The sequence below is a fragment of the Gasterosteus aculeatus genome, chromosome 3, assembly GCF_964276395.1.
Source record: "Gasterosteus aculeatus chromosome 3, fGasAcu3.hap1.1, whole genome shotgun sequence".
Taxonomy (NCBI): domain Eukaryota; kingdom Metazoa; phylum Chordata; class Actinopteri; order Perciformes; family Gasterosteidae; genus Gasterosteus; species Gasterosteus aculeatus.
Genome location: NC_135690.1, coordinates 16,828,009 through 16,849,485, shown reverse-complemented (window position 1 = coordinate 16,849,485; position 21,477 = coordinate 16,828,009). Strand labels below are relative to the sequence as shown.

General features: G+C 52.6%; 1 protein-coding gene across 4 annotated transcripts in view; it reads right to left on the bottom strand.

The window, feature by feature from the left end:
• Window positions 1-979: 979 nt before the first annotated feature.
• cadm3 (cell adhesion molecule 3) overlaps window positions 980-21,477 on the bottom strand; it is a 61,938-nt gene continuing 41,440 nt past the window's right edge. The window contains exons 5-12 of one of the 4 annotated variants that reach the window (XM_078099814.1): window positions 18,354-18,491; window positions 11,786-11,956; window positions 11,288-11,378; window positions 6,977-7,149; window positions 6,039-6,539; window positions 5,594-5,614; window positions 3,225-3,350; window positions 980-1,754 (exon numbers count right to left, since the gene is read on the bottom strand). In XM_078099814.1, coding sequence (XP_077955940.1) covers window positions 1,636-1,754; window positions 3,225-3,350; window positions 5,594-5,614; window positions 6,039-6,539; window positions 6,977-7,149; window positions 11,288-11,378; window positions 11,786-11,956; window positions 18,354-18,491 — 1,340 coding nt within the window. In that variant the 3' untranslated portion in view covers window positions 980-1,635. The remainder of the gene's footprint in view (window positions 1,755-3,224; window positions 3,351-5,593; window positions 5,615-6,038; window positions 6,540-6,976; window positions 7,150-11,287; window positions 11,379-11,785; window positions 11,957-18,353; window positions 18,492-21,477) is intronic. The other 3 variants (XM_078099815.1, XM_078099816.1, XM_078099817.1) reach the window with 3 other exon arrangements.

Here is a 21,477-nt window from a genome sequence, read left to right as displayed (position 1 = left end):
ACGGGGGTGGGGGAGGACGTGCGTTTCCTGGATGCCCCGAGCCTCTTAGTCAGATTGCAATCATTCTCCGGCGCCGAGGCCTCAATGAAAGCAGAACCATTCGCTGAGCGGGCCAACGGGTCCTGCTCGCTGTAACACACACATGCCACAAAAAGGAACAATAACAGGTTTAGTTTTGTTGGGGTTTTGTTTTTTTGGACAGGAAGTTGGCTGTTTGGCCCCCAACTCCGCCCGACCCTTTGACCCTTTGACCCTTTTCTCTCCGGGCCGAGTTCGACCGAGGTTTTTGCTACAGTTCGGTGTTTGGGGAAAAATCGAAACGGGTGAAATAAAAAGCAAAGAAATAGCATCGAAAACCGTGACTCTCGGGAATCGATGAGACGGGTCGTAAAAGGACGCGACGTTTGGAACCGAGAGACGGCGTAAACACTGACAGTAACACACCGAGACCCCGACGAGGGGAAAAAACCCCCCGAAACCAAATGAAGGAAAGAAAAAAAAACATTCCTTGTACAAATACTCGCGGTTAAGGTTAGTTTTCATCAGCAACATCATCGTTATTTTACATTTTCCCCAGATATCGATAGTTTTGACTCATTTCCACGCATGTAATAAAAACAGGCAGGCTTTTTTTTCTTCTTTTTTTCTCAAGAGTATATAAGTTACTGTAATGCAGCAACAGACCGTGTGAGACGCAGAGACGTGGAGAGAGAGACAGAGAGTGAGAGAGAGTGAGAGAGAGTGAGAGAGAGTGAGAGAGAGAGAGAGAGAGTGAGAGTGTATTTACAGCACACCAAGTAAAAAGAATGCTATATAATTCTATATATATATTTATATATGTATACCGGAGCCCCTTCGCTTGGTAACGCGAGGCGGGAATGCTGTTTCTGTGTGGCGGGATGTGTGGCGCTGCATTGTGGGTAGTCGCACCGGGGGTTCTGCGGCGACGCAGCGTCGGAGGGGGGGGGGGTGGGGGGGGTCGATGTCAGCGGAGAGATTAAAACCGAAGAGACGGCGTTCGAGTTTGTCGGTGACGATGGACGTTGGATGCGTGTCTCTGTTCACAGAGCGGCGACTGCGCCAAAGATGAAATGGTAAAAGGCGGAGCCGGCTGTTGAGGAGATGGGGGGGGTCGGGTGGAGGTATGTGGGGGGGGGGGGGTCGGGTGGAGGTATGGGGGTGGGGTCGGGTGTCGGCTCCGGGATGTACGTGCAATATGCTTTTTTTCTCTCGAGGCGTCGGGGGTTAGAAGTGAGATACGACTCTAAAAGTGTGTTAACGTGTCATTCAGGAATAACTCAGGCGTGTTAGTACAGAAGGAGGCTTGCGTGTGTTAATCTGAGCGTCTACGAGCATTCGAGTCCGTGTGAGTTTCTCCCCAAAACCGCCATGTGTGTGTGTGTGTGTCTGTGTGTGTGTGTGTGTGTAACTTCCGTCCAGATGTCAGTGCAAGCGGATCGCTGCAGAGAGGAAAGTACCAGCTGAAGCTCAACGCGTCGTTCTCCTCCAGCCCCCGGTGCCTCCCCTCCCAGCATCCTTCTCCTCCCCTCCCTCCCTCCCTCCCTCCCTCGTTCCTGCCCTCTCCCCCCCCCCCAAAATCCACATCCTCCAGCTTCTCCTCCTCCCGCCCTCTGCCTAGATGAAGTACTCCTTCTTGTCCTCCGCTCCGGAGTGGCCCCCCTCCGCGTTGATGATGGCCGTGTCGGCGTCGGGGGCGTCGTCCGAGCCCTTGGCCTCGTGGGTCAGATACGTTCCTGTGGGGAGGAGGGGGGAGGAGGGGGGGGGGGGGGGGGGGAGAGAGGTAGAAGTCAGACATCGGAACGACAAAAAAAACGACGTCTAAATCATCACTTGATCATCACGAGCTTCTCCAGGAGGAGACACAAAGGTGTCGACCTGGGAACCACATGCAGGCTTTGTCTATTTTTTGGGGGGTTATTTTGATTTATTTCCTGACACTCCTGCGTCTGCAGAGTTACAAACTGGGCTGAAGACGTCTGGGACCCCCGCTGCTCTCGCAGGTATTTCAGAGTTTAGTTCCAGGTAAAAATATGTAGCATAATTAAAAAGAGTTCAAACGGAGGTCACGCACAGTCGAGACATCTAAAAGCTTTTTTTGCCCAGTTTTAACAAAAATATCGACCTCCGGATCTACAAATCAGTCCTTAAAGGTCTCCGTCAAGCAGTTCCCGCAGAGATGCAAAGAGCATCCTCACATCTTTTTGCCGTTTTTCGGAGGCAGCCTTGCAAACATCAGACTCCCTCTGACTTACAGAGTGCTGACAGCTTTTCACCGGCTGGCGAACGTTCCCTCGAACCAGGGGGAGCAAATTGTTTTAAAAGCAAAGAGCTCAAACTGTTCTCCAACAACTAGCGTCTTTTTCTCATCTTCGACCATTTGTGTCTCAGAGAAAGATCCGGCGGCACGTCCACATCACGCCAGATCACATCTTGGGTTTAAACAGGTCCCCGTATCCATCCGCCCGTTAGAACAGGACCGCGATTGCTGTGAGATAAAGCGAGAGAAGGCGAGCGAGTGGAGCTGGCTCGTCTCCTTCAGGCCTCAAACTGCTCTGATTGGTCAAAGTTTTACAGTAATCTCATGTTCTGCCGTACGGGACCTTTAAACTTTGGCAAAAATAAAGTCATATCTCCGAGCGCTAAACTTTAAGTCCACATGTTGTCAGTTGTGTCATCGATTGCTTCTTCGTCTCATTGGTCAAAACCCGATGAGACGGCGGGGAAAGGACCCATAGTCCTGTCCTGTCTCCTCAGCGAGGAGCGCCACGCAAGGAAGCGCTAAAGAGACGTGAACGAGCGCAGACGCTGGTTTGCTGCACGGCCACTAAGAAAAGGAGCGTTTGGTCCCTGACGCGTCACTTAATTCTCCACGTTTGACTCTTATGAACCTGCAAAGCTGCTGAGATGCCGCTGGCATCGGGGGACAGCGGGAGGTAAAACGCATTAAAAGGCGATGAATAAACATCCCCTTCACGTCTTTCGTTCGATTCACGAGTGGAACGAGGCGTGTGTGCGTTCATGTCTCGTGCGTTTGTATGCACTGGCATGTTTGGGACGCGTCAGATCCAATCTTGGCGCCCGTGTATCCTTATTCATGCAGGTGCATCTTCGCGGACGCGCTCATGCATGCATGCATGCACGAGAGCCCCCCCCCCCCCCCCCCCCCCCCCCCCCCCGCCCGCGTATCCGCGTGAGCAGGTGACCTTTGTGTCTGATGAGGTATCTGCCGAGGACGATGAGGAGGCAGAGCAGGATGAAGACGATCACGGCCACCACCCCTCCGATCACGGCGTGGTCCACCCCCGAGGAAGTCGCCATGGCCGTGGGGTCTGAGGAGAGAGGGCGGGGGGGGGGAGAAAGAAGAAATGAGAAATGGTGTGTCGGGGGAGATAAGACGGGAGACATGACGCGAGAGGGGAGGGGGGAACGTACGAGGAAGAACGAGCGACGGAGAACGAGAGAGAAATAAAGGGGGAGAAGAGAAAGAGAGAATTAGAGCAGGGGGTGAGGAGGGGGGTGAGGGGGGGTGAATATAGGAGGCAGATGATTAAAGGCGAGGAGGGAGAATAACGAGGAGAGGGACAGAGGGAGAGAGGAAGAGAACAGGAGAGAAGACTCGTCAATATGTGAGACTCACAGCGCAAACCTTCAGAACCAAACACAAGGGCACGGGGGGGAGAGGGGGGGAGAGGGGGGGAGAGACGTCCCCCGTCATTAAAAAAGACGTTCCTGACCGACGTGCAACAGGAACGCGGAACGAGTGCAGCTGCCCAAAAGGCCCCTAGAAGCCCCGGACTGAGGAGTGCAGATACACTTTAATACTTCTAAGCGGCTGAAAGTAGCATTAGCATTAGCATTAGCATTAGCAAGTATTATTCTAAACTATAATTAGTGGACTTTCAATTTTTTTTTTTACTTTAAGTGTGTGCAAAAGCACAAACAAATATAAATACAACAAATATATAGATATATGCTATATATATTATTATATATACTATATATATAGAGATGTACTCGTACGCTGGTAGGGTGACGTCGGAGAAGCTGAAGACAACTCGTCCTTGTCTCTTAAAAGCTGAGATTTGATATTTTCTCCCCCCCCGTTTGTCTCTCTTCAGCCTTTCGGCTACTTGCCCCTCAGAGGAGAAAGCAATCTGTGCAGGACATCATTTATTTGGCCTGACTTCTCTGACGGGATCAGACGCCGGGGGACATTTTGAAAGGCAGAACTCTGGAGCGGCGCTTGTCATAGCGAATGAAAAAGGTTTTTTTTTAAATGGGAGACGGGGGAGACGGGGGGGGGGGGGGGGGGGCGACGCGGCACTTTGTGCATCTTTTGAGGGGTCAGACCAATGCGGAGGGACGAGGACTCGACGACGAATATGAGAAAACAGCTGTTTATACACCCAGCGGCCAGTGACAAGCGGAGGACGGACGTGTAACTGAGGAGGGGGGGCGGGGGGCACGTTGGGACCACCTGGATACAAAATTTGGGCCGAACGCACAATTCTGGAGGAAAAAAGTCACATTTCAGCCAGTTCGAGAAGAGAAGGGGCATGAAAACAGCCAGAGGACAGACAGAGCAGGGGGGGGGGGGCAGAATGAGACACACACACACACACACACACGCACACACACACACACACTCTGGCTGGCCGGCGAGGAGGTGAGAGGGGCATGCTGACGAGGCGAGACCCATAAATCCTGCTGTCAGCGTCAAAGGAAAGGAGACAAGACCCAAGAACACCTCTGAGCCTGGACCCCCCCCCGACCCCCCGACCCCCAAACAACACACATAGACCCACACACACGTATACACACATACACACATAGACCCACACACACGTATACACACATACACACATGGAAAAACACACAGAGGAACACCGCGTAAACGACTTGTACCACTTAAGAGGTCACGCTCGTGTGTGCGTCTTTAGAGATAAATGTGGGTGCCTGGTTTGAAGGGTGAGTGTGTGTGTGTGTGTGTCTGTGTGTGTGTGTGTGTGTGTGTGTGTGTGTGTGTGTGTGTGTGTGTGTGTGTGTGTGTCAGCCTGTGATATGAGCATGTTTGGCCTTATGTGGGCAACAGTATGAAATATTCATCCCTCCGCTCGGAAGTTCAAAGTGACAGACAGGTAAAAAACAGACAGAGCCACAGACAGTCAGACAGACACACCTACAGACAGACAGGCAGACAGTCACACCTACAGACAGACAGACAGGCAGACAGACCTACAGTCAGTCAGACACACTTACAGACAGACAGACAGGCAGACAGACACACCTACAGACAGACAGACAGGCAGACAGACACACCAACAGACAGACACACCTACAGACAGACAGTCACACCTACAGTCAGTCAGACAGACACACCTACAGACAGACACACCTACAGACAGACACACCTACAGACAGACAGACAGACACACCAACAGACAGACACACCTACAGACAGACAGACAGGCAGACAGACACACCAACAGACAGACACACCTACAGACAGACAGGTGGGTGAAATGTTACAACAGGAAGTCAGGAGGGCCGATGGCCGGTGGAAACGTTATACCTGCACTGTTGTCTGCAGCATCTTCTCAAGCGGATGAGTAGGTGGATGGTTGGATGTTTAGATTGATGGATGGATGGTTGGATGAGTGGAGGAGATTGTGTTCGGGGGGGTGGAGGGGGCGAGGGGGGGTTAGAGATTATCAACAGGAAGGAAGAGGGAAAAACAGAAAAAAAAAAGATGAAACACCTGTAAAACGACACGGCGAGAAACGCTGCAGATCTCCTCCCTCTGTCAGCGACAAGCGTGTGTTTGTGTTCACGCGTGTGTGTGAACACCGAGAGCTCAGCGGATCCGTCCCTGCTGCTCCGTGCGTAGCGACGCAGTAGCTTCAACCGTGTTTGTTTTTCCACTCCATCACTAAGCTTCTGGCATCGCTTCTGTTTGTCAAGTGTGTGTGAGTGTGTGTGTGTGTGTGTGTGTGAGTGTGTAACGCGGATGGCTTTACCTGTGACAGTGTAAACTCCATTCAGCTCGACGGACGCTGAGGGAGTGAGCGAGATGGCGGGTGAGGGGAGGGAGCTGCTGGCCGGGGACGCAGCGATTGTCGCAGAGGGAGGCGCGGGAGGGGGGGAGGAGGAGGAGGAGGGAGAGAGTGGCAGGTCGGGGAAGAGGGCGTTGGAGAGGGTGGTGGTGGTGGAGAACAAGGAGGCGGTGGTCAACGCGTCAGCCGCGGACGGGAAAGGGGAGGCCGGGTCAGCGGGGGGAAAGGAGGTGGAGGTGGAGGCGGGGTCGGGGGGGGAGGGGGAGGGAGAGGAGAGGTCAGTGGGAGAGGAGGACGTGGGGGCGGAGGAGAGGTCAGGCGGGGAGGAGGAAGTGGGGGCGGAGCTGGAGGCGGAGGCCAGGTCTGGAGGAGCGGAGGGTGAGAGGGAGGAGGTGGAAGAAGATGGAGAGGTTGCAGAGTCGAGGGAGGAGAGGGTGGTGTCTGGGGAGTCTGGGACCAAGGGATCTTGGGAGGAGGAGGAGGAGGAGGAGGAGGAGGAGGAGGAGGAATGAGCAAGCAAAGCGCGAGAAATGGCCGTGGATCGATCGAACGGGAGACACATAAAAGTGAGAAGGGACGGGAAAAAAAAAGCGCACACGAGCGAGCCAAAGCGGTTGGATGGAGGGCGGAGGTGATGGAGGGCGGAGGTGATGGAGGGCGGAGGTGATGGCGGCGCGGTTGGAAGAGAAATAAAAAAATGAAACAAAAGAATAAACAACAAGCAAAAACAAAAAAACGGGGAGGAAAGAAACGAAAGAAAATCAGAAGAGAGAAAAGATGAAGAAGTACAAGCAAAAGGCAGGAAAAAAAACACAGAAATAAAGAAACGTGATGAAGAAAAGTAAAAGAAGAAGACCCCCCACACATGTTTCACTGCCCCTCGGCCCGCTCCTCGTCATTACCTTGCACCAGCAGCGTGTACTCCCCCTGGCTGCTCCCCTGGCCGTTGTCGGCGAGGCAGAGGAAGACGCCATTGTCGGATTTATTGAGCCTCTCGAAGTGCAAGAAAGCGCCTTCGACTTTGGCCGTCGGGGGGAGCTCTCCGTCCTTCTTCTCCCAGACGTACGAGGTGGGCCTGCGGGCGGAAGGACAGACGCACGGGTGAGAGTTGAGGGAGGTAAGGGAGTGAGAGAAGAAATAAACGAGGGGGGGGAAGAGGAAATGATCAAGGGTGAGGTGGAAATTGAAGGGGAAAGAAATGGTTCAAATCGAGGGGAGAACTTGGAGGAATGAAGAAGAACATAAAAGACCAAATAAGAGGAAGAGGAAGGAAACGGAGAAGGTGAAGGGTGAAGAAAAAAATGAAGGAACGATGAAGGAAACGTTGGAAAAAGGGAGGACGGGAATTAAAAAAAAAAGCATAACAGATTGTGTGTGAGAGAGAGAGAGAGAGAGAGAGAGGGAGAGATAGCGAGACGTGTCTTGATAAAAGAATCAATTATGTAAATGTGCCAGTCCTTAAGCGCTGTACAGTAATTACAATGACGGGGACTCTGGATCGGGGACAGACCTCAACGGGCCGCGCTGATTAATCGCTTTTGGAAAATGTGAAAAAAAAGCCCTAAAGGTGCGACGTGTCGAGGAGGGATGGAGGCCACACAAACAATACAATATATATATATATAATATATATAATATCTCTCACACCGAGCTCCTTCAGACCACAATGCGCGATTCCAGTTGGATGTTTCTAAAAAGTCCTACATTTCTTTATCTGTTGATGCCGGCGGGGCCGAACTGAGCGCTAACGAGAAGCATCGTCTGCTCCCTCGACACCTGCTGCTGTGCAAACACTCGGGAGAGACAAAGCTTTGCGATACGTGTCTTTCTGTAAAGCAAAGCCGAGCTATCTGGGCGCAAATCACACAGAAGCGACGCGTCTGTCTGGTCGGGTGCCGCTGCAGCGGCGTCGTTGCAAGCGCAAACGCGCCGATCGCTCCGACCGAGCCGAGCGGCGCTGAAACGCGGCCGCGGCGCGCACGTGGTGTCCGCGGTCGCGAGCACGCGCTCGGGTGGGAGCTTCTCAATTAGCGCGCGTTCATTCATTAATAAACACTGCGCCAATGTCCCGGTGCGCTTGGAGACGTTGTTTGGAGTCATTACGCGCGCTCGTGGCTGCGCATAATTATTATCGCGGTAAAAAAAAAAAAAGTGTCTGCGCGGTGTTTTTCTCTAAATTATTATTAGTTATTATGTAAAAAAAAGAAATAACATTTTGTCATGAAACACTTGTTTCCACCAACAGCATCGGCTTCCTTTTAACAGTTGGAGGTTGTTGAAGGTCGAAGCCGGTATTACTTTATATTCAACAAACCCCTGCGAAGACCGACCGTGCTTACGACCCCGTCGGCGGCAATCAGGCCCGAAGCCCCCGCGCGGCTCCGGATGACGGACGCGGGTCAAGGAGCTCCGAACGCTCTTTTCATAAGAAGCACGCATGAAATGACTAAACGCCTCTGAGGTTCTCCGTCCTCCGCTTCCACGCTCCCGGTTTAATGTTAATGTGCAGGCAAGCTGCTGTTTGCCTCTATAAAAACTTTACGCGGTGATAGGAGGTGGTGTTTAGACAAAAACAACACATGTTGTATTTTTTACAAGAAAAAAGAAGGATTTTATATAAAAGAAAACAGCTGAGAACCAGCAAAGGCAACTCAAACATACAAATAGTGCATTTTAAACCCGTGCAGGTTAAAATAAACCACGACGACAAACTACATCAGACTACTGAGGCCGTCCTGTGAAGAGCGGTCGTGACGCACCGACATTGACCATCAGTGACTGACGTCATGCTTATGACACATATGTTAATGCCATGTAAAAGAACAGGGCCTCATCCATCATTTTACAAATATGGTCACAGGATCTCTTATTATTATTATATTACATTACAGGTCATTTAGCTGGCGCTTGCGTTTTTAACCCATGGCTTTTTACATTTTGGGTCAGGTGTCTTGCTCAGGGACACTTTGACGTTGGACATGGAGCAGCCGGGGCCCTGAAGCGCCGGCCTTGCCGTCAGATCATGGATTCGTTTGCCTCCAGTGACAGTTGGAAAGTCTTCCACTGGGTCCCGGATCAGCCTGAGGAACCCGGCACGTGACACGTGACACGTGACACGTGACCGTCCTCATCCCTTCACAGGTGGCAGATTACCGTAATCCGGTTACACGTCTCCTGCCCGGACTGCATCCCTGCTCGTGACCCCTGTGCACGCGACCCATCCCGGTTGCGAGGGGGCCGCTCAGCGCTCAGTGGGAAACGTCTGGGTTAAATGGTTGGGGGGGGGCGGGGGGGGGGGGCGTGCTGACGGCATGAAGGAGCGTGAACTCCTCTTCCTCTCATGTTACTGCTGCCGGGGCGTCACGGAGACGCTGCGTCCATCTGATGGACCTGAGCAGAGGAAACACTGTGTGCTTTGGGTGGGTTTCATCAGGTGGGGCAGCTGGGGGGAGGTAAACAGGGGAGGGGGGGGGGGGGGGTGATTGCGTTTTGAAGCAGCATCTGATTTAATTGGCCGTCTTCCACAAGCACACAGCTGTGAGCTCCCTTACTGTAACACACACAAACACACACACACACGCACACACACACACACACACACACACACACACACACACACACACACACGGGGGCTTTCTCTTGTTTGCTCTCCGTCTCTCCATCTCACTCATTCATCACCAAATCTCCACCCACGCACCAACTCCCTCCACTCTCTTTGTGTCGGGACGAGAACATTCCACACTACACGGGGCCATTTATTGGCGTTGAGCGATGCACGCGTGTCGTATATAACACGCGTTCGCCGGCTGCTTTCGTCCACACTGCTGAATGAATACATACGGGTGGTCCCCGTGGGAACTGAACCCCCCCCGGAATGCGGCACGCTGTTGCCTCCTCGTCGATAATTTATTGACTCCCTAACTGCCCGTTTAAGCGCGCTGACGCAATGACAGCCGCCTCCTCCCGCCCCGCCCCCTATCTGTTTCACCTGCCAATCAAAGTTACCGGCTCATCTATTCCCGAGCAACTCAAGCGATGAGCCGGCGGGGGGAGCAAAGAGGGGAGGGAGGGGGAGGAAGGAAAGGGAGGGACGGCGGAGCAAAGCTGGGCGCAGAGGACGAGGAGGCGGGATGGGGGAGTGTGGGGGGGGGGGCAAGGGGGAGATAGAGGAGAGTTATAGGATAGGACGTGGGGGGGGGGAGGCGGCATCGTGAGAAGACGGAGAGGAGCCAGCGAGCCGTGAGTGACACGGCGGCGGAGGAGGGAGATGAGGAGTGGACCGGGGGGAGGAGCGGACCGGGGGGAGGGAGGGGGGAGGGAGGGGAGGGAGGGGGAGTGGATCGATAGGGCTTGTTGCTGAAGGTTCATCTATAATGCAGGAAGGCCAGGGGGAAAGAGTGCATTTGTGGAGGCAGCTTAAGAACGGGAGGTTGCAGGTTGTTGCTCTGTGTGTGTGTGTGTGTGTGTGTGTCGGCGTTATTGTGTACACACACTATCAGTGAACATGCAACAAACAGATTGATGTTTTTCCCCTAACGGCGGCCCCGTGTGTGTGTGTGTGTGTGTGTGTCTACGTACGTGTCGTGTTTGAACAAGTGCGTTCTCGCAGCGACTGGGTGTCGCCTTTACAATAACTAAATGTGTGTCTGCGACTTTGTGTTCTGATCTAAAGAGCCTCTAGAAACCCACCGAGAGCCTCCGGGTCACAGCTGCAGGATCAGAGTCCCCCCGTCGGTCGGTACAATTAGAGCTAAACGGGCCCGAGCGTCGGACGACATGGGTTCGGCCGGTGAGACGGTATTAGTAACCAAGCGAAGCGCCAAAGCACATGAACCAGAGACCGTCCTCAGCAGGAGGACCTGAAAGGCACCGACCTCGGGTTGTCCTACGAATTAAGCGCACGGTGAATTAGCACGATGTCATAGCTCCTCTTTGTACGTGTCACAACTCAACCAGACCTTTGTGGAAGCACAAGAGTGGAGTCGAGTCGTTTGTCGTCCGGCGGTAAAGAAAAACACCATCGACTGAAGCTCATTTGGAGAACGAAGTCCTATTGAAATAAAGAAGAAACTAACGAACGCCAGTTGGCTGTGGACTGTGTGCAACGGCGCATGTGTTGTCGACACCGTGTTTCTCAAAGTGTGTATGCATGCAGACAGGCAGACATGGTGTGTGTCTGTGTGTGTGTGTGTGTGTGTGTGTGTGTGTCTTACTCGGGGTTGGCGTTGCCTGAACACTTAAGATAAAACTTCTCCCCCTCTCTGGGCAGATCGCTCTCAGGCACGATCTGCACGTATGGAGAATCTGTAAGTGGAAGACAAACACACACACACACACACACACAGACACACACACAGGCAGACATTTTAGTTGTGTAACAAAGGACTCATATGCGTGCAGATGAACACCGACAGTCTCATTCATCTCCTCCCGTCTGCCCGCCTCCCGCCATGACATAACCCCTTACACAACGGCCCGATGGCGTTGCCCCGGCGACGTAGTGCCCGCCCCCTCGCCCACAGGGGGGCAGCACCGGCGCGCGGCCTCATTTCAGGTGCCGAGCTGCTCTTCTTGCTCCCACTGACAGCGGGAAGGTCGCGTTCCGGCGTGGTCATTATTACCTGGAGCCACTGGCGTCCTCTAACGCCCCTCACTCCCTCACCCTCTCCCCCCCCCCCCCCTCTCCCCCCCCAGGATCCCTCTGGACTCACACAACACCCGCAGGGCCTGCAGGCTCCGCTTGTCCCCCGGCGCCAGCGAGGGGTGTTCGACGGCGCAGGTGACGAGGGCGTTGTCGTCGGCGCGGCTCAGCTCCAGCGTCAGCTCGCTGCTCACGTTGTACGTGGGGTCGTCGGGGAAGGACTCCGCCGCCTTTGGACGTCCTGCAGTGAGAAAGGGGGGGGCGGGGGGGTGGGAGGGATAAAACGTTAACGTGGGACGAAAGCGACGACAAAGTCACACGCAAAGGAAAAGTCACAGCGAAGCGCCGCCCGCCGCTTTCATTGGGACGTGGCGCTTTCATTTGGAAGAACCGCAGAGCGCCGCAGTGACCCCCATTTGTTCCAATAAAATGGAGGACGGGTTGGCCCTGGCGCCCCCCCCTCCCCCCCTGGCGCTCCGGGACGCTATCTGTCATTATGTGCCTCGGGCCCCCGCGTGTCCAACGGTGCATTTACTCACTTTTCTGGAGCAATATCACGACTCTTACTGCTGACTCATCCGAATGAGCACACACATGTTCCGTCCAATGAAATGTCGTCGCGGCTGCTGGGACGACCCCGTCCCGCCCCCCCCCTCGGACTAGCAGCAGCATCTTTATACGACAGTCCAATGAATAACTTTAGAACTGAGGTGATTTGAAAACGACATCCTGTTTGGTTGTTTCGCTCCCTTTTCTGACGTGTCGTAGCGTTAGCTATCAATACGTTCATCCGAATGCTAACATCGAGGTAGCCGTTAGCGTCCCACAGTGGTTGGATGTCTGATACCTGCAGGTGTTCCCCACCCGCCCAGTTCCACCTGCTCACCAAAGCTCATGGCGCCGTGTGAAGAGGAGTCCAGACCTTTCGTACCCAGAACTCTCGTAGCGCTGCATCAGTAAACTCGGCGCTTCATGGTTCAGGAGGACACCAAAGGGACGGCAGAGGCCAAAGATCTGATGTTGCTGGCCCGTCGCCGAGGAGACATCTGGCGTCTCCCTCGCCGAGGACGCGCGAGCACATCCTTTATTTTTTTTTTTTTTTTTTAGAGAGAATCCACAGCAAGTCTGTTTTCATGATGCAAGTTTTAAGTAATAATATGCACCGATATTCATGCAGAGACGCTTCATATTTGATGGCGTCTGCCTTTTTTTGCGTTGTTTGCCGGCAGGATGAAGGGAAGAAAGGAGGAGTGTGCAGACGCCGGCGGCTCCGCGCCACGCCGGGTATGAACGCACAAACACAGCGCACACTGTCACCCGCATCTCGCACTCCATTGTGAGGAGAGAGGGGGGGAGAGGGGGGAGATAAAGCTGGGTGGTCGGAGCGTGAAAGTGGTCGGTGGATCTCAGGAAGTGGACGTTATCACACACACACACACACACACACACATGTAGGTCAAGCTTATGAATAACATACACACGGAAGAGGCAGATAGTGGCGAGGCAGAAGATTGGAAAACACGCCTTTTCCCTCTGTCTCCCTCCCAAATACCACAGACCCCCCCCCCCCCATCCACCCCATCCACCCCCCCGACAGAGAACTCCTCCAATAACACTGAATCTAATGACATCTCCTGCTTTATTACCATAACCAGTCCTCTGACCCACAGAGAAGATGAGTTTACCTTCCAGGTGGATTCCAATAGTCCTACGCCACTCAGAGGAGGGATTTCTCCCCCCCTCCCCCTCTCTCTGTGCACACAAACACATAGACATCCGCCTTTATTAAAGTACTTTTTTTACAGTACTTTTTTAGTTTTCATCGTACAGTTGAGTTTTAATTAGTCTCTCAGGTCACGGAGGTCGTGGAAGCGCATTTCCGACAGCCGACAGCTGTGACGTTTCCTCGCAACTCCTGTTTCCTTCGTCGGTTATTAGATAACCAGAGAACGTTTGCGTGTCGGGTGGAGCAGCGGGCGCATCGCACCGGGAAGCCGCAGCAGATTGTTTCACTCCATCAGGTACAAGCTAACTGACTGTTGGAGGGTTTCCACTAATTGCAGAACTAATTCCAGTTTTTGCAAAGCGAACGCGTCCCGCTTTCCGTCCCGATATTCGCAGTCCCAGTCCTCTGTTTGATCCATAGAACGAGCTGTTAACAGTTTCTCAGGTCATGTTTGCAAAAAAGGGGAAAGTGCGCTCGCTGTACTTTTTCAGCCCTGAGTTTCGATCTGATACCAGAGTTTAATTATTAAGCTGCGTAGGAGAGACTGGGATCGTTCTCTGTAGGCGTAACTAACTATACCAAACTAAATGTAGCACACTAATACTTAAACACACATCGATGGGCTCTTGCTGTCAAATAGGATTCTCTGGACGAATAAACTGAAAACTGAAATGTGTAATTCAAAGCTTTTCTGTGTCTTCTGAACTCAAACCCAGTTAGCCACAAGCTAACGCAGAGGAGCGGTTAGCTGCTACATGTTGACCGGGAGATTCGGAAGGATTCAAGAAGAAGAAGAAGAAGAATCACTTTAATTAACGTGAAATGTTGCGCTAGTCGATGTGTTTGTGTCTTTACGAATGCAGAGCCGTGGAGGTAAAAATAAACGCGTGAGAGACGATTTAAAAGAAACAATCTGTCAGAATGAATTAAAAGGCACGCAGACAGAGAGCTGTGGCCTTTAAACTTGGGCTTTGAGCAACGTGTTTTTAAATAGATCCCGGTCTGGTAACTTAAACTTAGACGGCCTCCGAAAATACACTGTTGAAGCAAAAGGAGGCCGAACATCGCTGGACTTTACAGCCTGAAGTCAATTATTTGTGGACATCGTGGCTTTGTCACATGATTCGTTAAACAGGACTTTCAGAAACATATAAAACCCTCAAGGTGAACTACTGTTACATCAGTTAAAAAAAAGATTCTGAACACGCGGTTGTATTATTCCAGCATTAGTGGCGCGTGCAGGTTTCTCCCTCTTAAATATTTTAGCTGCACAATTTCATTAAACCTTCCGCTCCTGGAGGAAGACGAGGAGGGGTCAGCGGCGCAAATCCTTCAAGTCGCATAACCAGTGAAATGTTGTCTTAATGGTCAAAGACCATTAAGACAACATTGACACAACAAGACACACTGAAGTGAAATTATCCATGCAAATTGTAATTAGTTTCATTTAGAAAAATGTTGAAATACTGATGAAAGATTTAGTAAAACTGGGTGCGCAGTCGACACCGACTCGGTCAACCAGCTGCCACTTCCAGATATTTATAATACTTTTTCTTCGTATAATTAAATTGAAAAGTTAAAGTGAAGAGAACTAATATGTGATGTTTTCCTGCTGTCTTGGGGGACGGTTGTGAGGAGAAAACAAGTCAGTTAAAGTGGCTCCTTTGGGCTCGGGCGAACTGCGATGTGCATTTTAAACCAGAACCCCCGCCCCCCAAAAAAATATGAATATAAGGGATGAATAATTGAATGAATTCTCAGTCGCAGCCCTTTTCTGGGTAGGAGGTGAAGAAGTGAAGCTTTGCGCGACCAGCGGGACGCGCCGAGGGTTCGAAATGAATCCAAAGTGGGATTACGTCGGGCGAAAAAGGCCCCCGGGTCTGATTCCAGCGCCCGGGTGAGGTCGTCTAATTTGGAAAGAGCCTTAAGAAGTCCCGGATTAGCAGGTGAGCAGAGGACAGAGGACACAGGACAGAGGACAGGTTGACTCTAAGATACGCCGTTTGCATTCCCCTCTCCTCCTGCTTCCATCTTCCTCAGATGTCAACGCCGTCCTTTTAAGGGTCTTCGTCCCTCTCCGTCTCCCGTGTCCCGTTGTCCCCCATCACGAAAATTCCGGGCCGCTATTCAGCCGGCGTGGCGCTGAGCGCCGCCATGAATCCCCATTATCCTCAATCCAATACGTCGATGTCACTAAATGATCCATGGCCCTCTCACACAGTACAACTAATACAGTCTTCAAAGCTCTTAGCCTTTCATTCTTCTCAATTACCACTCCCACTCTCCGTCTCCCCCGTCTCCCCCGTCTCACCCCCCCCTCTCTATCTAAATCCCCTTTTGGGATTTCTCCCTCCGTTTTGTCAGCCTTTTCTCCCCTGTTGCACTCCGCAGTCCTCTTTTAAAACTGCCCCCCCCCCCCCCTCCACACACACACACACACTCTTTGCTTTGTCCCCCCCCCCCCAAATCTGCTCTCCCCCTTCTCGCCTCTTCTTCTGTGGTTTTCTTTTTTACCCTTCTGCTCTCTGTTCCCCGTCAGTCTCTCCTCTTTGCAGCTTCCATCGGTCTCATATTTATTAAAACGCACACACACACACACACACACACACACACACACACACACACACACACAGGCTCATTCATTCCCTCCCCCTCTGTTCTCTGTTTTCTCGGCGGTCCCTCGCTGTCACTTTCTTCTCTCCCTCGCACGCCCCCTCCCTGCATCTGTGCCGCCCTCGTTCCCTTCCCCTCCTCGCCGCTGTTTTCTCCTCGCTGTCAGTGAAGCTGTCAGAGAGGCAGCGGTGAGCAGAAGTCTGTGGTCTCCTGTTTCCAACGCGCACACACGCACGCACACACACGCACACACACGCACACACACACACACACATACCATGAATGAGAAGCTGTAATAATAGCTCGCTGACCTGTGATGTTCTTCCGTTATCTCGGCCGAGATGAGCACTGTGTGACAGAATGTGTGTGTGTGTGTGTGTGTGTGCGTCGCTCCGACAATGACTGATTGGTGTTGTGTGGCGTCGTGGCGGCGGCGGCGGCGGCCTCGAACACACCATCATTGACATCGGGGGGGTTGATCTCTTTCGCTCTCCGCCTGTCTCCATTCTGCTGTGTTCTCCCCCCCGCGCGTTAAAAGGACGCCTTCAAACCCCCCCCCCGAAGTCCAGAGAGCGAGAGACGCCGTCCCGCCGCCCCGGCTGCTCTGGATGAAACCTATTCCCCAGACAAGCCCGTTGATTCAGCAGAACCCTGGATTACACCAAGCGACCGGGGGGGTTTCACAGGCGGTGCCAACGCAGCATTCATCTCTACAATTGGTCTGCGTGGCGATGGGAAATCTCCGGGCGTCCAGAGAACGGTTCCTCTGTGCCGCGTGTCGCGCTGCCCGGCCCGAAGCCTTGATTTGCCACCAGAGGCGTTTATCGGGGGAGGGTGGGTGGGGGGGGGGGGGGGGCTCCGAGTGCTCGACCTGGTTTTGAATTCAGTGACCTTGAAGCTCGACCCCTCGAGCGTAGTAGAAGTCGGGGCCTTCGGCGAGTTCAGGCTGATTCTCTGCGGTAACCGCGTCGTTCCAGGGAGGCGGGTCTTAGCTCACGCCGATCTGGACCCTTCGAACAAACAGCCAACAGTCTGAATATCCAACCTCCTCCTTCCCTCGGCCCCTTGTTTCCAGCGGGCAGCTCTCCCATTGCTGCTTCTCTTTGTAGCTCCAGTCCGCGCTCTTTTCTCTTTCATTTCGATCCATAATTATAGCAAACGGCGACATCGCCGAGGCGTCGGGACACAAGATGGACGTTTTTGCATTACAAAGGCGCGCGGAGTGTATCATTTTCACATCAATAAACCATTATCATATTATAATTAGGGTGGCAAAGCCCGTTGGGGAGACGCGCTAGCGGTCCTGGGCTCACACAGGTTTAGCGGGACATCTGCTGGTGGAGCTCAGCCGGCAGACAGAGGGCGCTCTTCCCCCTCCCCCTCCTCCCCCCTTCCCCCGTGCACGCAGCGGAAAGCTTATGGAGGTTCTGGCGACGGCAGATGGCGGACGGGGCGAGAAGGGGCGGGCGGAAACAACACTTCCAACATGTTAGCTCTGCTCGCTAAACCGAAACAGAAAAACCTTTGGAGTGGCGAAGCAACAAGACCGGGGGGGAAGAGGGAGGTGAGGGGGAGAAGGGGGGGGGGGGGGGTGGAGGCCTGGAGTCAGGGGGCGAGATGGAGGCGAGATGGAGGCGAGATGAGAGAAAAGGGCGGAGAGGGAGGACAGAGGAATCTCCGTTCCTCTGTCCTCCCTCATCCCTCCATCCTCTCCTGTCCCGATCCGGGGCGAGATCCGACCCGCGCTATCGCTCGCTCTCTCCGTGGCGCCGGTTCCCCCAATAGCTGCAGCGCAACGGCTCCTACACACACACACACAATAAACGCACACTCTGCATCGACGCACACTCAAAACATGTGTCCACGTTTACAGGACCAGGACATGAAGGACTGAGGGACACGAACACACACTCTCTCTCTTGCTGCACTATGGGACAAAAAAAGCGTGTTATGTTACACACGTATGTAAGCACACGCAGAGAGACAGCAGGCGACGTGGCGAGGACACATATGTACACAGCATGACCACACACACACACACACACACACACACACACACACACAAGCTGGCATAAGCGCACAAATTCCAGATTTATTACAAATATACCACTTGCAAATCCCAGTTTGCACTTAATGCTGCAGGATCACACACACACACATAAGCACAGAGAGAAACACACACACACACTACGAACACACACCACATTTTGCCGTTTCCATACTACACGATATCCTCGCGGCTCACACACACACACACACACACACACACACACACACAGACACACACAATGTGTCTCACCTTCCAGCTCCTGGTCTCCTTTGTACCAGCGCAGACTGGCGGGGGGTCGGCTGCCTGTGCTGCTGCAGGTCAGGATGACTTTGACCCCCTCCGGCACGGCGTTCTCAAAGCCCGAGATCTGAGGTTCACCCGGAACGCCTGGAGAACGGGGGGAGAGAGACAGTTAGCAAGAGAGAGAGAGAGAGAGAGAGAGTTCCATGCTGCAGGCTTCACCGTGCAGTAAGAGACGAGCCGCGCCGACTTTTCTCTTCACAAAGTCACAAATAAACGTGGGAAAGTGGTCTCTTGGCTCTTTTTTTTGTCGCACAATGTGTGAGAGGAATAAACTCACCGAAAACTCTCGCTGATTCCAAATCAAGGCTGAGGACGTTCCAGTTAGCGGCCGCCTTCAACTCGATTAAATAATCATTCATTTATCACACCGCAGGGCAAGTTTTATTCCTGTACTTTACAACCGGCCTCACGATTGTTCGTTTTCTATCCTCCGGGCTCTTGGGTAACCGCCGTTAATCGCTCTCTGAAGGTGCCTACGTGATGCGCTTTGTCTCAATGCTTTTCACGTGGCATGTAAAAAGCTTTGAATTGCCTTGTTGTTGAAACGCAATATATAAATAAACCTCAGCGTCCATCAGGACCGATTATTACGTTTCGCTGACAACCCACTTAGGGCGCCGCGCATAATTAACGTTTCCTCTCAGAAAGAATGGAATTAGCTTAATGTTTCCGCTGTAGAACACATCCTCTAAGGGAGGGGGGGGGGCTGTTTGAACCCAGTGTCCATGGTATTGGTCAGAGGAGCTCGATGCTACGCTAATATTAGCCTATATTAGGCCCACGTTCTAACGCGACGATTCTCTGCTTGTGGAACTCGTGTGAAATGTGCCGACGTTTGCCAACTGAGATGAAAATGGAAATGCAATTAATTCAATGAGAGGAATAATAATGCTGTAAAACAGAAAACGCTCTACAGCGTCGGCGTTTCTGCGCTTGGAGCCAGTCTCGTGACACCGCGGCGCTGCGTGACTCTTCGTTCTCTGTACTTCAGGTCAATCCAAAATGTCAAGCAAATTACTTTCTGGAAAGATTATTAAATACGACTCACAGAATTCATTAGTTAAAAGCAAAGACGGGAGTTCGAGTGACTCAGCGAGAAAAACAACAGAGCGACGGGAATAAGACGAAAGGTCAGATTCAAACCGGCTTCAGCCAACAGAAAACACAGAGCCAAACAGAAACAGCCCCGATGCGTTCGTCCAGACTCCAGCCGGCGGTTAGAAGGAGAAGCGCTTTTTGCCCGATTGCTGGTTTAAGGCCGCGAGCTGCAGACAGAAGACGGAATCGACAAAACGGTGTGCAGAACATCGCAGAGCCCCGTCGGAGGCGAGAGAGGAGACAGAATGAAGCCGCTCTGCGCCGTCTGGAGCCGCGGTGGGCGGCACTTTTCCCAACGTGTCGGCGGAGTTTACGGCCATTCCGCTTTTGATAATAGTGAACGCTGTTTGCAGGCGAAGGGAGGGAGGGAGGGAAGGAGGCGGCGCTGGTGGAGCACGAGGTCAGACGGGAACGTGGAGATGGAGAGACGGAGTCAGTGAGGAAGGGGACAGAAAAACTATATATATATTTTGTGGCGATTATTGAAATATATGTCGAGGGCGGAAACTGTCGTCGAGGACGGATAGATGGATAAACGGATAGACGGACAGATGGATAGACGGACAGACAGACAGACGGACAGACAGACAGACAGACGGATAGATGGACAGACAGATAGACGGACAGACAGACAGACAGACGGATAGATGGACAGACAGATAGACGGACAGACAGACAGACAGACGGATAGATGGACAGACAGATAGACGGACAGACAGACAGACGGATAGACGGACAGACAGACAGACGGACAGACAGACAGACAGACGGACAGACAGACAGACGGACAGACAGACAGACAGACGGATAGATGGACAGACAGATAGACGGACAGACAGACAGACGGACAGACAGACAGACGGACAGACAGATAGACGGATAGATCGACAGACAGATAGACGGATAGACGGACAGACAGACAGACGGACAGACAGATAGACGGATAGACGGACAGACGGATAGACGGATTGACGGACAGACGGATAGACGGACAGACGGATAGACAGACAGACGGATAGATGGACAGACAGATAGACGGATAGATCGACAGACAGATAGATGGATAGACGGACAGACAGATAGACGGATAGATGGACAGACAGATAGACGGACAGACAGATAGACGGATAGACGGATAGATGGACAGACGGATAGACGGACAGACAGATAGACGGATAGATGGACAGACGGATAGACGGATAGATGGACAGACAGATAGACGGACAGACAGATAGACGGATAGATGGACAGACGGATAGACGGACAGACAGATAGACGGATAGATGGACAGACGGATAGACGGACAGACAGATAGACGGATAGATGGACAGACGGATAGACGGATAGACGGACAGATGGACAGACGGATAGACGGATAGATGGACAGACAGATAGACGGATAGATGGACAGACAGATAGACGGACAGACAGATAGATGGATAGACGGACAGACAGATAGACGGATAGATGGACAGACAGATAGACGGACAGACAGATAGATGGATAGACGGACAGACAGATAGACGGATAGATGGACAGACAGATAGACGGACAGACAGATAGACGGATAGACGGATAGATGGACAGACGGATAGACGGACAGACAGATAGACGGATAGATGGACAGACGGATAGACGGACAGACAGATAGACGGATAGATGGACAGACAGATAGACGGACAGACAGATAGACGGATAGATGGACAGACGGATAGACGGACAGACAGATAGACGGATAGATGGACAGACGGATAGACGGACAGACAGATAGACGGATAGACGGATAGACAGATAGACGGATAGACGGATAGACAGATAGACGGATAGATGGACAGACGGATAGACGGATAGATGGACAGACGGACAGACAGATAGATGGATAGACGGATAGACGGACAGACGGACAGACAGATAGACGGATAGACGGACAGATGGACAGACGGACAGACGGACAGACGGGCAGCTTTCTGCT